This window comes from Equus quagga, chromosome 15 (genome assembly GCF_021613505.1).
Source record: "Equus quagga isolate Etosha38 chromosome 15, UCLA_HA_Equagga_1.0, whole genome shotgun sequence".
Lineage (NCBI taxonomy): Eukaryota > Metazoa > Chordata > Mammalia > Perissodactyla > Equidae > Equus > Equus quagga.
In genome coordinates, this window is record NC_060281.1 from 28752263 (window position 1) to 28767549 (window position 15287).

Genomic DNA, 15287 nt, shown 5'->3' on the forward strand with positions numbered 1-15287 from the left:
ACCACTGGGCAAGTTCTGTAATTCTCTGTGCCTCAGTTTTGTCATCTGTAAAGTAGGAATGAAAGTACCTACTTCATAGAGCTATTGTGTCTATCAAATGAGCATATTCATGTAAGCACTTGGCATACTGCCTGCACATTGTTACATGCTCATTAAATGTTGGCTATCATTATTGTTGCTAATATTCACTCACCTTTAAAATCTCCTGGTGGTTTTCAGAGGCATAGAGCCGGCCATCTCGCACAATGTCTTCTACCAGCTGCTCATAGTCCTCTGCAAAGTCAACCAAGGGGAGGGGCTTAGGGGGTGGGAAATCTTCCTTCTCCCTTTGCTCCTTCCCAAGACCCGTGAGCCTTCTCTTTCTCACCCACCTCCCTGGCTCTCCGGCCCTTGCTCACCATCATAGGTAACATAGGGGATCTGGAAGCCACGGGCGCTGTTTGCCTCACTTGTCTTGAAGTTGATCCAGAGCTTCCTGGAGCGGGCCGTGAAGGCAATGGGGCGCTCATAGGTCTGGCAGGTCTCATAGGTGGTAATGGAGGATGGGGAGGCTGGGAAGGCAAGCAGCAGGTTAGGAAAGCAGCAGAACAGGCTACCCTGGAGTGAGGGCTCTCGGGTGAAGGAATCATGTTGACAGAGGCTCTCCCTATGCATGCACCTCCCCTACCCACTACATACACATATCCTCTCCCACTGCCCTGGGCTTGTTCCACAACTCTTCCTTGACATCCAGACACTCACATAGTAAAAGAAATTTGACTTTTAAACGAATGGAACAGCAAAAATGTTAGAATAGGAAAGTGACACATGTAACACTATTTGAGTTCTAGTACCAGTGCTGGCTTTCTTAACTCTGCTCTCCACCAAACATGTAGCATTCACTGCTGTTTTCCTTTGTTAGCTTCTCTCCTCCCAAGGTCTCCCTCGTCACTGCCCCAATTCTTCCTATACCAATCTTCTCTCTCCCTCTCCCTCCCAACGATATTTGGACTGCCCATCCCTGGCGCAGCTCTGTAGCCACCCACAGTTCTTTCTCATGACGAGGACATCCCCACACTCGTCCTCAGATGGCAGGAAGATCTCGGGTACCACGATAAGGATCTTGCGCTTGGGTGGGGGGTTGATGTTCCAGATGCACTCCACACCGGCTGGGTAGTTGCCTGGGTAGTTGGGGGACTCGATATAGCCAGTGAACTCACCAAGCTCCCCACCACACTGGCGATCTGTAGCCAAGCCCCAGTGGGTAAAGCAAGAAAGAGAAGGGAAGTCAGTAGGGAAATGGGTCGGGGAAATTGAAGAGTTCTGTAGTAGAAATCAGACGCATGTAGATAGCTGTCTTCCTAGTTCATCATGTGTTCTGGGTCCACCTTCCCTCCTGCCCTTTTAGTACCTTCTCATCTCACTTCACCTGTCTCTGCCTCCCCACTACCTGACTCCAGGGAGAGGGTGCTAAAGGGCCCAGCCCAGCAACTAGTCTTGAGACTGAGTGGGCTGGGAAGAGACTGAGGGTGGGACTTGCCTACCCATCTACTCCCCAGCACTGCTCTCTGTTGGTTCACTCCCCCCTGCCCACCCCCTGCTTCTCCCATCCCCACTGCTCCCAGGCCTCTCTACCCCTTTTCCCCCAGCCTAGCCTGCCACGTACTCTTGCACTGGGCCACACTGGTGGAGCCGTCAAAGTCAGTGCTTGTGTTTCCAGGACAGCGGGTGCAGAAGTTCTGACGGAAGTCAGGCTGATAGGAGCCCATGGCACAGCGGATACAGCGATGGATGCTGGTGTTGTAGTAGTGCCCAGGGGAGCACTGGACTGCAGGCGAGGAGGAAAGGTAGGAGTAAGATGGCAGGCAATTGGGAGTTCCGGAGCATGGAATGGGCAGGATGCATTCATCATAGAGAATCAGGAGACTGAAGACACCAAAGTTCCTTCCAGACTCCCAACCTTTCCTAGTCATGCCAGAATTTAAGCCCAGGGAAAAAGAAACTTGACAGAGTGGTTGGCTACAGTGCCAATTCTTTTTTTTCAGGCACCGAGCATTGTGCCAAACCTATACAGAAACTCACTTGTAGTATTGAGGGGAATGTGCCACCAGTTCTCCAAAGGAGATGGGTAAGTGGGACTGTTATTTATTCCCCAATTCCCAGGCTTGGGATTGGTGGAGGGTCAGGATGGGTCCTGTGAGCAGGATAGTATGGTTGGTCAGACAGCTGGGCCTTTCATGGTTTGGGGAAGAGGGTGGGGCAACATACTTGGGTCCACTCTGGGAACTTAGAGAGTTTTTTTTGGCTCTAACTGGGGTTGGGGAGTCCCCTAGTGGGGTGGGTCACCCACTCACCTTTGGTGTCACAGTCTTGGAATGAGATGGCCCCCTCGTGCTTGGTGGTTAGGCCCCCACCACATGGGAAGCACAGGGTCCGTCCAGCTTCAGGTTGGTAGGTGCCACGTGGACATGGCTGGCAGGGCTTGAACCCATCTACAGAGTGTTGGCCAGGTGAGCACTGACCTGCAATGAACCAAGGGCCCAACTCTGATGGGGATGGTCCTGGTCATCCCCATGGGGTCACCCATTCTCAGGGGACAGAGGCACACAAACAGGACATTGACTAGGAGAGTGGCCTGGAGCCTGGGCCTGCCCTTGGGAAATCCCATGCCCATGGGCATCCCAGTGCCCACCCTACCCCACTCTGTATTGTTTGTTCCCCTGGCACCTGCACACGTGGTGATGTTGGTGGCTCCGAGAGGCCCGTGGGCATCACTCCCAGGGCAAAGGTCGCAGGAGAGCTGCCCTTCTCTCTCCTGGAAGGTGCCCGCTGGGCATGGCACACACTGCTCCGTCTGGCCGTGGTAATACGTTCCCTGCGGGCAGCTGACTGAGGGAGAGTCGGCCGTGCTAGCCACCCACCCCCCCTGTTTCCCACCACCCAGGCCTGGGACACCCCTCCCACTCCCCCAGATTTAAGGAGAATCTCCTTGTCTGGAAATAGATAGAATCCTGCTTGGAAGGACCAAGGGCCAAAGGCATGTGTAGGAGGGTTGGTGGCCTCACATGATGTCCCTCTACATTTTAGCCTGGGACCAGGGAGGGGAGGATGATGAGCAGGAGGGTCTTGGCTGCCTCACAATTTGAGAGATGCAACTGAAGCCAAAAAGTGTCCTGCTCTGAGCCAGGCCCAAGCTGGGCCTTCCCCTCTCCCCTTCTCCCACGTTCCTCAGCAAGCTCCCTTACCACACTTGGCCCCGGCGCGGTGCTGCCCAGGCCTACAGGCTTCCACTGGCTCAGCTCGCTCCCCAGCCACCGGGCCTGGCTTGTGGGCCAGCTCATAATCAAGGCCTGCTAGGCGCAGCAGGAATCGGTCCTGATTGATGGACTTTCGAAGCATCTTCAGGGACCCTTTCAGCCGCCGTTCCATCCGCTGTCGGAGGCAGAGCAGCCCACAGCTAGCTGGTGGTGGATGATGGTATGAGTCAGGGAAGGAGGAGAAAGAAAGAGTGGTTGTCAGCAGGAGGGTAAGGGAGCAAAGCTAGGAGGTAGGAGGGGCATGGTAAGAGGGACTGGCTCCTGGGCTTGGCATTAGGCAGGGTCTGCCCTTAGGAAAGGCTCTGTCCCTTCCCTTTGCTGTTGAGACCTGTGGTTTCCGCACCTCTGCCCTCCTCTTTCCACCCTCCTCCCAGCAGTGCCCCCAGTCCCACCTGTGGTTTCTTCGGCTCTGACCTCTGCCTCCAGTTCCAGGGTAAGCCGAGTGACTTCCTTTCCTGGAGGGGTCCGGGCCCGCCGGCCCTTGCCCTTCCGAGAGGAGTCACACTTGAGGTGGATGAAGGTGACCTGGCAGTCAGAGCAGGGTGCACCACCTAGGGGAGAGGGCTTGTCAACCCCAGGGGCACCCCCTGGGGACAGGAAAAGTTCTCACTCCTAGCTCGCACTTTTCCACTCCAACCCGGACAGACCTCACTAGATCTCTGACTGCAACTATCTCAATTCTCTTTTAGTCTAGGACACATTAATTGGTGGGGGAATATCCTAGGACTTTCTTGGGCCTTCTGCCTACATCTGCTCCCTCTCCTGCTCTATCCAGATTTCAGGGTGCCTGTGGGTTTTTGGAGATCTCCCTAAGCAGAGAAGCTGAGGGGTGGGAAGGGTTTGGTGACCAGACAGCCCATTGGAGTGGGGTCCCCGGTCCAGACCTGGCCCCAGGATTCTGGTGGCATCCTCTGTTTTGCCTTTGTTTCGCAGGTGCAAACGGCATTTGGCATCCTTGATCTTGAAGGAGGCCCGCTGTTTAACTGACAGCACTGCAGCCTCTAGAGGGATGGTAGAAGCTCAGCACAGCCTGGGGGTTCCATGGGGGTGGGGGCTGCTCTGGAGGGTGTTGAGAAGCTGGGCAATAAGCCAGGGGCTTGGCTGGAGGAGAGGGATTATGAAAGCCAAGGGAATCAACATTAGGGGCAGAGGGAGCAAGTCAGCAGGGCTGGAGAATTACAGAGCAAAGAAGGGGATCCAGGAAAAAGGAAGGCCAGGAGGATTAATGAAGAAGAGAAATAGGGGTTAATAAGCAAGAGATTAGGGTGGGTACAGGCCTCTGGGCTGTTACTCACCATGGCAGTGGTTGGAGTTTGTGCTGTTCCCGGTGTGGCCGGCTCGACCTGGAGCGGCCCTGGGGCTGGGGGTGCCACAGCTTACTGTGAAGCCGTTCTCAGATTCTGAGAGAAGGGAGTTGTCACAGCTCTGACCTGCTCCCCTAACCACCACTGGATGGAGGAATCCAAGGGGAGCAGAGGAGCTGCCTGTATACCAGCCTTGCCTCCCTGCCAGCCCTCCAGCAACCTCCTCTATGTACCTGGCAAAAACCGGGCCCGGGAGGGGCAGGTCAGGGCACAGGTGTCCTTCTTGCCAGATCGGTTGCAGCTGAGCATGGCTTTTGAGGCACCAGGACTGCTCTGACACTTTACCGGCTCTATGAAGGGGAGAGAGGCCTGAGGAGGGGAAGGCCTTCCTCTCCCACCCTCTCCCCCTCAGTTGGGTAATTTGGAGGAAGAGAATTAGCTACATGCAGAACTGTAATTGTAAACAGAGATTGATGAAGGGATTATTTACCAGAAACTTCATGTCTTTAACTCAAATGGGTACGTTCTCCACCCCCTACTACCTCATACCTTCCTCAGCATGGACCCCCAACATCCCCCCTGAAACTGCAGTGTCAGCTGCAGCCAGCAGAGGGCGCTGCCCACCTGTGCAATCCTTGCCATTCCAGTGCAGCCGGCCCTGGCCTGCTGGGCAGGTACACTGGTAGCTGCCAGGAGTGTTGATGCAGCTGAAGCGGCAACCTCCTCGGTTGATGCTGCACTCATCCACATCTGGGGGAAGGAGTAGGGTGACACAGACAAATGATGGTGGGGGAAGAGCAGGAACCAGGGAGCAGGCAGTGAGTGAGGACCTTTGGTTAGAGTTCTAGGCACTCCAAGATGACTACTGGCCTGAGAAGAGCTCAAATCTAAGACCTCTTTCCCTTATCTCTAACCCCAGTCAAAAGAATGGGAAGGGGCCAAGCTGATAAGCTTTTTAAAGCCTTCCACTCCTACCTACCAGTGGGCCTGTAATTTGGGAGCTAAGGATGGGAGTTAAGGGGCAGTGATGGGGATGCAGGACAAATTTTGGAGGCAGAATACTGTTCCCTGATACCCTAGTCTCCCAGTTGTCTTAATTCCTCCCATTTCATCACAATGGATGCAGACATGGCACATGCTCCTGGGGATTGCCATAGCCACAAGCCAAATCAGGGACTTGTTCAATTGAAGGGTGAGAAGCTAAGAGGAGCCAGGTGGCTGAGGGTCCAAATTTGCTGGCTTACCCCCACAGTGGGTGACACCATACAGCAGGTAGCCATGATGGCAGAGGCACTGGAAGCTTCCTGGCATGTTGACACATATGTGGTCACAGGTTCGATCAAAGGAACATTCGTCTATATCTGGAAGAGCAAGAATTCAAGCCACTGAATCTGTCTTGGGCTACTTGACTCTGGGACCACTTGCTCAGGTGAAGGGCCCAAGTGAGGGGCCTTGGCTCTCCCCCTTAAATTGAAAGAGTCCCTACTCATGGCCCAGCCCTAAGATCAATGCATACCCATCCCTTGTGCCCTCTCCACTTGGAATCCTTGGAGTCAAGAACTATGAGATCTGGTGTCTATGGGTCAGGGCCACTATGTGTGGTTATGCAGGTCAAACCCTGCCAAGGATATGAATTGGGGTGAAATCCAGTCCTCACTCCTTGCCAAGCCATGTGCCATAGTGTAGAGCTGGTCCGCCAAGAGGAAGGGGCACATTTGCTAATTCACAGCAGGACTATCTATGGAGACTCACCACAGTGTCTACTGAGTTTCTCAGACTCTGGCACTTCTGGCCTCCTTGAAGCTCATTTATCCCAAGAACTGCTCCCAAGGCTTTCCCCTTGGCCCAAGTCTGCTCACCCTGGCAGTTCCTTTCATTGATGAGAAGCTTATAGCCCTTCTTGCAGCTGCATTCAAAGCTGCCCACTGTGTTGCGACAAATGTGGTCACAGCCCCCATTGTTCAAGCGGCACTCATCTATGTCTGGGGAAGCAGGACAAAGTAGAGAGAATAAAAGGTTAATACTGAATACTGGGGACAAAAAGGAGACAGGATCCTTCCCTCCCTCCCAGAGCCACGGAAAATCAAGGAGAGGCCTGGGCCTGCCCCTTCTGACTCCTCTCAGTCTCCCATTTCCATTTCTTCCCTGTTCAGGGGATCTGTGCCATTATACCTTCTTTCCTGGGACTGAGTCCTCTTAGGAGACAGATGGGAATCAGAGTCAGGCCCTCAGGGAATTGCCTGGAGCAGGAAGTAGGTGGGCATTTGACCTACAGGGCTAGTCCATGCCCCTCACTCCTGATGGCCCTTCCCCAAAAGGCTGGTGAATAGGTTTATCCCTTTCCTGCCCCCCACCCCTGCCTGTCACAGGAGTCCTGGGGGATTGTGGCAGATTCAAAGGGGGCAGCCCTTCAGAAAGGAGGAGCTGGGAGAGAGGCCAGGCAGGGAGGACCTCCAGGAGAGCCAGTGAGGCTGGGTAGCTGATGGGGGAGGGGTGGGGACCAGGCAGGGGGCTGGACTAGGAGAGGTCTGGAGAGACTCAGGCCTGAGGCAGCTTTCAGCACTAGGAAGGGAAGGGGGGGACGGGTAATCGGCTTCCTTCCTGAGGTCAAGTTCCCCAAGCTGGTGGCAGACAGGACCCAGGCTACTCACCCCTACTTGGGGGAGGGGGCAGAGAGGGCAGCCTTCCACTTCACTCTTAGCATACCTGTCAACAGTCCTTCCCAGCAGGAAACCTCTCAACTCTGGCTGTCTGACCTACTGCCCCAGCCCTCCCCCAGTCCTCTCTGCCAGCTGTTGGGCCAAAAGACACAAAGAGCGAGCCCAGTCCTCCTCCCAGTTCCCACTCCTTGTGACCAGGGGACACAGACCTAATGAATCATTATTTTCAGTATGGCTACTCTCCCTTTTTCCTCCCTCCACTCCACCTTTCCCTCAGACCTGGCTAATTAAAAGGAGGGGAAATAGAATGGATAATGTGGGAAATTCTACCATAATAATAGCTAACACAAAGTGTTTACCATTTGCCAGGCACTGTTCTAAGTACTTTATACATAACTTATATATAACTCATTTAATCCTTACAACTTTCCTATGAGGCAAGCACCATTATTACAGTGAAACTGCGGCACAGAGATACTAAGTAACTTGCCCAGGATCACAGAGCTAATAAGAGGTAGAGCTGGGATCTGAACTCAGGTAGCCAGGCTCCAGCATCAGTGCTCCCAAGCGCTGTCCTATTCTCCCTCTGACCAGTATAGCCTTTCCACTGGGAAGGTCTGGAGAATGTGGGTTAAGAAACACACTTGTGACCTTGTGCACACTCAATCAGGGCTCAAATATCCTTCTAGACTCAGGGACAAATGTGAATGGCATGTTCATTAACCAAGAGGGTTAGGGACCTGTAGGGGGATAGGAATGAGAGTAGGGAAAACAAGGGAGTGTAGGGGCAGGGGGCACTAAGGAATTGGCTGGACTTTTGTGCCCCTTGAAATGAGATGGGAAAGGTGGACAGGAGATAAGCCTTAGTCATGTCCTCAGTTCTTTATAATAAGGATAGCCTCCAGGGGATTGAGGAGGTCCCATAATAGGTACTCTATCTCTGGTCCCAACCTCAGCCCCTTACCCTGAAGCTCCTGTCCTCTGAAAGCCCTTACCTTTGCACGTCTTCCTGTCTGGCTGCAGCATGAAGCCCACAGGGCAGCTGCAGTGGACACCCGTCGCTGCATCGTGGCACTTACTGTCGCAGCCCCCATTGTTGACAGCACAGGTCTCTGTTTAGGAGGGAGGCAGGGGATGGTAACCGGGTTATCGGCTTGGAGGAGTCCTGAACTTGAGGGTAGTGGAGAGCACAGAGGCCCAAGGGAAGGCCTCGGCTGCCTCCCTGTGCTTTAGAAGGAGCATTAAGCGGAGGCTCCCAGCCCCCTTCCTCCCATCACTCCCAGCCCCCATCCCCTCACAAGTGCAGCCAAGCAGTCCACTTCCCTGCCCCCTACTTGATTGAAACAAGGTGGACAGCAGTGAGGCAGGTACAAGCCAGAGCTGTCAGGCAGGAATGTGCTGAGGGGGTGGAGGAGGTGGAAAGGGGAGGGCGCAGGGAGGGATGGGAGGTAAGTAAGGGTGGCTCTCGCCGCCAGGGAATAAAAAGGGACAGATAGGAGTTTCCTCCTCTTTCCACTGGCTCTCTCTTTGGTAGATGGGGGTCACGGTGGGGCAATCTTGTGAAGAGTGAGCCTGGTGATTCCTAAGACAGCTGAGGGATAACCACCAGTTCATCTTCCCTTCCTCCCTGCCCAGCTGTCTTAAGAAAGATCTCCCTTCCAGGACTGACTGCTCATCCTCAGAGTAGACAGCACATACTTGATCATTTCTCAACCCCTTCCCAGCTACCTCCAACTCCTCCGGGGCCCTCCTTTTAGTTCCTGATGGAAATAAGCTGGCTGTTCTGTTGTTGTTTTACTCTGCGAATGGGGAGATATTATCTAGGGCAGGGTAGGGGGCAAAAGGAGAAGAAGAATCTAGAGGAGAAGGAAGGGCATAAGAAGGTAGGTGAAAGAGTTAGAGACCCTCAGAGCTAAGTCTCTTCTGAAACCCCTCTTGACTGGTAAGTTTTCCCCTTCTATGAGAGGCCAGAGTGAGGTGAGTATGGATGGGTCACTCTCCCTATTTTCTGAATTCAGAGCAGGAGAAAAAACAGGTTTAAACTGCAGCTCAGGAGAGTCAAGTGAGCCCAGGGAAAAACCATCAGCTCAGATAGTGCAAGGCCTGACTGTGGAGGAGGTGGAGGCCATCCTCTGGGGGCCTAGAATTCTCCCATTAGAGAGAGACAGTCTGGAGGCCTCTGCTAGGGAAGAGAGGAGAGTGGCTCTCAGAATCAGGGGAGCTGAGTGAGAAAAGCATTGGAGAGTACTATCATCTTCTTGAATCTCTGACTCCTAAGACTCAGGCCCAACCCTTGTCACTGAGGAGACCAGCAAGGCAAGGAATGCAGCACAAGGCCAACTCTGCCTGTGGTTCCCTGGTCATGCCTGGTTTGGGAGCAGCCACAGTGGGATCTCCTATGTGCCACTCCCACCTTTATCACTCCTGAGGTTCCCCAAGACCATGGAAGAATCCCCAAGCCCAGCCACTCCCGAGAGTGCTCTTAGCATAAGATGATGTCCCTCAAGCCCTGAGCAGGGAGAGGGGAACAGAGATCCTGTGCCAAGTCTAGGTTGATTCTGAGGAATCCAGGATGGGAAGCAACAGAGCTGGCACAATGTCCACCCCAGGCTGGACCAGGAAGCTGGGCATAGCTGCCCACCCCTGCAGGGCAGCACTCTCCAGGGCAGGGTTGGGGCAGCAGGATGGCAGCGCCTCAACCCTTTGTTATTCAGGTCACAGTGTTAAAACCAAAGTTACTCTGTGCTTACTCTGTGGCAGGTGCTTACTAGATGCTCTGTACGCATTATCTCAATCATCACAGCAACCCCAAGGGAAGACTCTTATTCTCCCTGTCTTATAGAAGAGTAAACTGAGGATCAGAACAGAAAGTAGCTTGCTTGAGATCATATGGTTAGAAGGTGGCAGAGCCAGTATGCAAACTCAGATCTGTCTGAACTCAAATGTCATGCTCTTAACCATTATGGTGGGAGAGAATGGTGAGTGATGCTGGGACTGTGAGCTTATGTGGGTAAGAACCTAACAAAGAAGCCCCAAGGAGGGGATGGCATCTCACCCTATCCCACCCCTATCTCAGGTGGCACAGTGGGCATGATGGGTAAGAAGGAGCTGGCTGGGTCTTTAGCTGTGTAGAAAGCAGAGAGAGGGAGTGGGCAGATGGTTGGGAAGGGCTGAGGTGTTAGAAGGTGGCTGAGGGAGAAGGTGGGAGGAGGGAGCAGGAGAGGAAGGAGAGAAAGATTGTGACAGGATAAAAAAAAGACAAAACCAACACGAAGGCTCCAGGGCCAGCTCGTGGGGACTCAGGTTTTCTGTCACCCATGGGCCCAGTACCCAGGCTGCCAGGCGAGCCCTGCTGGCAGGCTGGAGCCCAGTCAGACTGGGCCCAATGGGCATGCGGTTAGTGGGAGCCCCAGCGGGTTAGCCCTTCCCCTAGCAAGCCAGTGAGAGCAAGCGGAGAGAGCAGACATATTTACCATTAGAAACGGCCTGAGGGGGGATGTGCTGCTCTAGCCGCCTTTCCCCTGTTTGACATTGTAAAAAAGCTGTTTAGATGCTGGGCAGGAGCCACTGTGGCCCACTGTGCCCCAGCCCCCTTCCAACCCTCCTCCTCCGCCCTGCAGGCCCAAACCACTAACCCCAAGTGATGAGCCCTGAGACTCCTACATTTCACTCCCCAGCCTTGTCCTGCCTGGTATCCTCAGGGAAGCTAGGCTCCCACCAAGTGACTGATAGGAAACCGAGTCTCAGGGGCAATCATGGGCCCAGTACCACACAGCATGCCAAAGGCACAGCTGCCAAATCCCAAATCCCAAAGGGTGCCTACCCTACCTGCTAAATTATACTGCTCTTTGTTTCCCCACTAAATCTGAATGTCCTGATGGCCCCGAACAATGAAGTTTCCTCCTACCAGGGCTGGGGAGAAAAATGAGATATAGGGCAAGGTAAAATAAGTTCTATTGGAGAAGAGGGAGAGGAACTCAGAAAGAACATAGCTGTGAACCCTAGAACTGCCTCATTTGCTCTCCTACCTCACTTGGCTGTGGCCTGGAAGGCAGAATGGGTCTTGCATTAGAGAAAAGGTCAAGCTTAATAGGGATATTTTCAAAAGCAGCCGTGCCCAGGACTATCAGAACAGAAAGAAACCAGAGAGGGACCCGGCCCCACATCCATGGGCTCTGAGCTCTGTCCTGATACATGCAGCTTTTCTTTGGGGACTGCATGCAGTTTCTTTGGGGAGACTCTGGGGCTGTGTGAGTGTGTCCAGGGGATGGAGGGAGGTTTAGAAAGCGGAAGAATTAGGCTTATGAAGAAAAATGAAAGGAACTGGGACAAACCAGCCTGGAGAAGGCAGCCTGAAGACCTAAAAATGTTCCAGAATCTTTGAAGAGTTAGTCTAGGGGAAACATGTAACAGGAGAGATTTTAATTACAGAAGTTTAGAACCGTGTGTGCAAGTCTCAGGAGCCGGTACCTGGGGGAGACCTTTAAGAGCATCAACTGCTCCCCTGTTCTTGTGTCTGGGGGCAAGGCAGTGCTGTTTGCAGAAATGGGGTGGGTCTCTGGAGTGAGATGGGGGAGAGTCTGGTTCTTAGGCTGAATGTCATGTCTCTGATATACACACAGAGTGGACTATGTTCACACCTCCCCATCCCCAGCATGTTGTAGCCCATGAGACGAACGGCCATCCATAAATATTCATGCCCACAGAACAAGCTCGCTCCCTGCTTGGCTCAAGACACAGCCTTTCCCCCTGCCCAAACTCTTCCCTTTCAGTTCCCACTTCTCCAAGGGGACACCTTATCCCATCATCTTTCTCAGCCCTCTGTGAGCACGTAGTAATTGGCCTTCAGGAAAGACCTAAAGATTTAGGGAATTAGGAATTAAACTTAAGGAATTATATTCACCTATTGTACCTGACGATATATGAGGTAAGGCCTAGGAATTCAGGAAAAGGGGTCCAGGTGTTAAGAAGGCCCCAAACCAGGGCAAGAAGGATGGAAGGCTGGAGTTGGTGAGGACATGAGAGGACTACAGGCAGAGCAGAGAGGGAATACCACTGGAATGTGGAGGAAAGAGAAGGAAATAGGGGTTAGGATGAGGGGAGTGGAAAGGAGATTTACAAGAGGAGAGGGAGGAGAGAAAGGATAAAGAAGAAAAAGATACCTGGAGTCAGGAAACCCCATTTGTCAGTTCAGGGCTAGTTGTTCCAGGAAAGAGCACTCTGTCCCACCCTCAGTTCCACAGTGGACTTTGATAGCTCCCATCTTGCCACACTAGTCCAGCAGGGCCTCTGGTCTGGCTTAATCTGCTGCATTGCCCCAGCTCTCCTCCTCCTTCTCAACCACAGCCTTAGTCAACAAGCACCCTGCTAATTATTCCCAGTTTGACAACACTTTATCCTGGATAAAGAGGATGGTGAGGCTCCTGGGGGTGGGGCAGTGGAACCAATGGGTCTGGGAGGAGAAGAGGGTCAGGTGAGCCTTTCAATCTTTCAGAGTTGTCCCTCACTAGATCTGGCATTGTCTGGGTCTTCAACTCACTCACCAGTCACTCTGCACCCAGTACCTGGGCCCCATGTGCTACCCCCGTCCCCTGGTTCCCAGGGTCCCCTAGCCCCACCCCCACCACAGGTGGACTGAGTTCTCCACTGGCCTCACCCACCGATGCATGTTTTCCCGTCGGTATGGAGCACAAACTTGACATGGCAGCCGCATCGGGGACCCTGTTCTGTGTCATCGCATGTGTGCTGGCAGCCACCGTTACCATAGTTGCACGTCACTGTGTAGAGAGGGCAGGAGGCCTGTCAGCTTGCTTCTCCCTGGGTACCGTAGTTCTCCATAACACGGATACTGGCCCTCTTATCTAGTTGCCTCTCCCATGCTACCTTTTCCTCCCACCTCTTGCTGCTGAGCCCCCCACACCCCTCCCCTTCTCCCCCACTGCCATCCCAATGATCTCACATTTACAGTCCCGTTGGTTCTTGGTGAGCTCGAAGCCAGGGCGGCATTCACAGGCAATACCCCCTTTTGGTGTCTCCCGGCAAATGTGAGCACAGCCATGATTCTTGTTCATGCAATTCATTCCTTCTAAAAGGGAAGAGGTGGGCAATGAACACTTTGTAGTCCTGTACACCTAGAGGAAGAAGAACTAGAAGGGATAGTTTGGGCCAAGGGAAATGGGAGAATTCCACTGGCTGCAACAGAGAGGAGACTGACTCTTCCACTCACAGGCCCCCATCCTGCCCACAGAGCTGGGTGCTAAGGAGCAGAGCTCAGAGCCATTCTGAATGATGTATAGGTATTGATACCCAGCCCCAGGAAAACTTACATGATCACCCTCTCCTTCAAACAACAAAAAAATAGTGTCTAGGGGTACTGGCCCAGTGGTGTAGTGGTTAAGTTCACATGCTCTGCTTCAGTGGCCCAGAGTTTACTGGTTTGGATCCCAGGTGTGGACCTACACACCATTCACCAAGCCATGCTGTGGCGGCATCCCACATACAAAATAGAGAAGATTGGTGCAGATGTTAGCTCAGGGCCAATCTTCCTCACCACCACCCCCCGACACACAAAAAAGTGCCTAGGTATTGTACTAGGTATTGGGTGGATTTAGGAAGGACCCAGAAAAATATAAGATATGATCTCTTTCCTCAAGGAGCTTATAGTCAAACTGGGAAGAAGATAAATAATATTTACAGTGTGAGTGGGGAGTAATTGGGACAGATGATTACTATATGATTTTACTCAACAAATATTTATTAAACTCCCACTAAAAGCAGGGAAGAATATTAGGTTCTGGGGATACAAAGATGAATGATATAGTCCCTGCCCTCAGGGGGAAAGGGAGCAGAGTCACAGAAACAGATAACACATACCCCACTATTCCTGCCTGACCCTCCCAATCCAATCTAAAGAATAAGGCATCAGTGAGGCCCTCTCAGATAACAGCAGCTTAGAGCTCAGCCATCTACAATTAGGAATGACATCCACCTTGGGTCTGGACACAGAGGATGCCCCACAGTAGCCTCAGTCCCACACTGACCCCAACCCCAAATGAATTCTCCCAGATTTTGCCCTAACACAGAGTGTCTGTGCATGGAGCCTTAGGATGTGATTGGGTTGAGGGACAAGAGAAGAAGGAGCTAGCAGAGTTGAGAACAGAGGGTGAGACCTAGGGACTACTGAAGGAAAGCTCCCAAGAAGACTGAGAGAGAAGCCTGGGAGTGCAGGGCTGGGCCCTCCTCGGTCATGGGCTGACCTTCCGGCCGCTGGATGCAGGTGTGCTGATTGTCGCTGAGGAAGAAGCCTTCCCGGCAGTGGCACTCATAGCTGCCCATCATGTTGACACAGCTCTGCTGACAGCCGCCGTTGCCCTCAGCACACTCGTCCACATCTGTGCAGGATAGGTGGTTGGTGAGGCCATGGGGTACAGGTCAGGTCTAGCATGTACTCTGAGACTTCAGCACCAAGGGCTGAGGGCAGTCTTCAGAGTCCAGCACACCCGACCCCACCCCCAATCTAACACCCAGCCTTAGGCCAGGCAGTTCTCACCCACTAATCAGCTAATGTTCCACTGCTCATGAAGAGGCCACCCTAAGAGGGCAGAGCTGCGGAGCTAAGCAGGTGGGGAGAGGACATTTGAACATGGCTCACTTAGGTGAAGAGTTGTCTCCCTTTTCCTAACCTGTTGAAATTGGGCCTGAGGGTAGAGGAGACCAGGAAAAAAGCCAGAGCAAGAGGAACGGAGATGAATATGAGAATGGAGATTGGTTGGGGATAGGAACTGGGGGCAGCTGGTTGTGATGAGCAGCCAGGGTATCAGAGAACCTGGGAAAAGACTCAGTGTGCAAGGAGAGCTATGGCCATGGTGCTGAGGTCAGAGGGGCAGGGTGGGGAAAGGCAGCAAGCTTCAACTCCTTGCAGGGCAGGGACCATTTCGATGGACAGGCCACAGCTCCGTCCTTCCTCTCCTCCCCCCCATGCCTGGGCTTGCTGCCATATTCCCTAGCCTTTCTCCTATTTTGGTTTA

At 53.1% G+C, this 15287-nt stretch overlaps 2 protein-coding genes across 10 annotated transcripts in view; one reads left to right on the forward strand and one right to left on the reverse strand.

Moving 5' to 3' along the window:
* TCP11 (t-complex 11) overlaps window positions 1–15287 on the forward strand; it is a 132676-nt gene that overhangs the window by 10542 nt on the left and 106847 nt on the right. The window lies entirely within an intron of this gene.
* The window catches only part of SCUBE3 (signal peptide, CUB domain and EGF like domain containing 3), a 109226-nt gene that overhangs the window by 5637 nt on the left and 88302 nt on the right, over window positions 1–15287 (reverse strand). For 3 of the 5 annotated variants that reach the window (XM_046641411.1, XM_046641412.1, XM_046641409.1), the window contains 19 exons: window positions 14517–14651; window positions 13220–13345; window positions 12921–13037; window positions 10734–10781; window positions 8256–8372; window positions 6460–6582; window positions 5845–5961; window positions 5225–5350; window positions 4834–4950; window positions 4592–4696; window positions 4181–4297; window positions 3689–3847; window positions 3225–3440; window positions 2707–2868; window positions 2334–2501; window positions 1646–1807; window positions 1026–1223; window positions 399–551; window positions 194–273 (listed from right to left, as the gene is read on the reverse strand). In XM_046641411.1, the coding sequence (XP_046497367.1) occupies window positions 194–273; window positions 399–551; window positions 1026–1223; window positions 1646–1807; window positions 2334–2501; window positions 2707–2868; window positions 3225–3440; window positions 3689–3847; window positions 4181–4297; window positions 4592–4696; window positions 4834–4950; window positions 5225–5350; window positions 5845–5961; window positions 6460–6582; window positions 8256–8372; window positions 10734–10781; window positions 12921–13037; window positions 13220–13345; window positions 14517–14651 (2546 nt within the window). The remainder of the gene's footprint in view (window positions 1–193; window positions 274–398; window positions 552–1025; window positions 1224–1645; window positions 1808–2333; window positions 2502–2706; window positions 2869–3224; window positions 3441–3688; window positions 3848–4180; window positions 4298–4591; window positions 4697–4833; window positions 4951–5224; window positions 5351–5844; window positions 5962–6459; window positions 6583–8255; window positions 8373–10733; window positions 10782–12920; window positions 13038–13219; window positions 13346–14516; window positions 14652–15287) is intronic. The other 2 variants (XM_046641410.1, XM_046641413.1) reach the window with 2 other exon arrangements.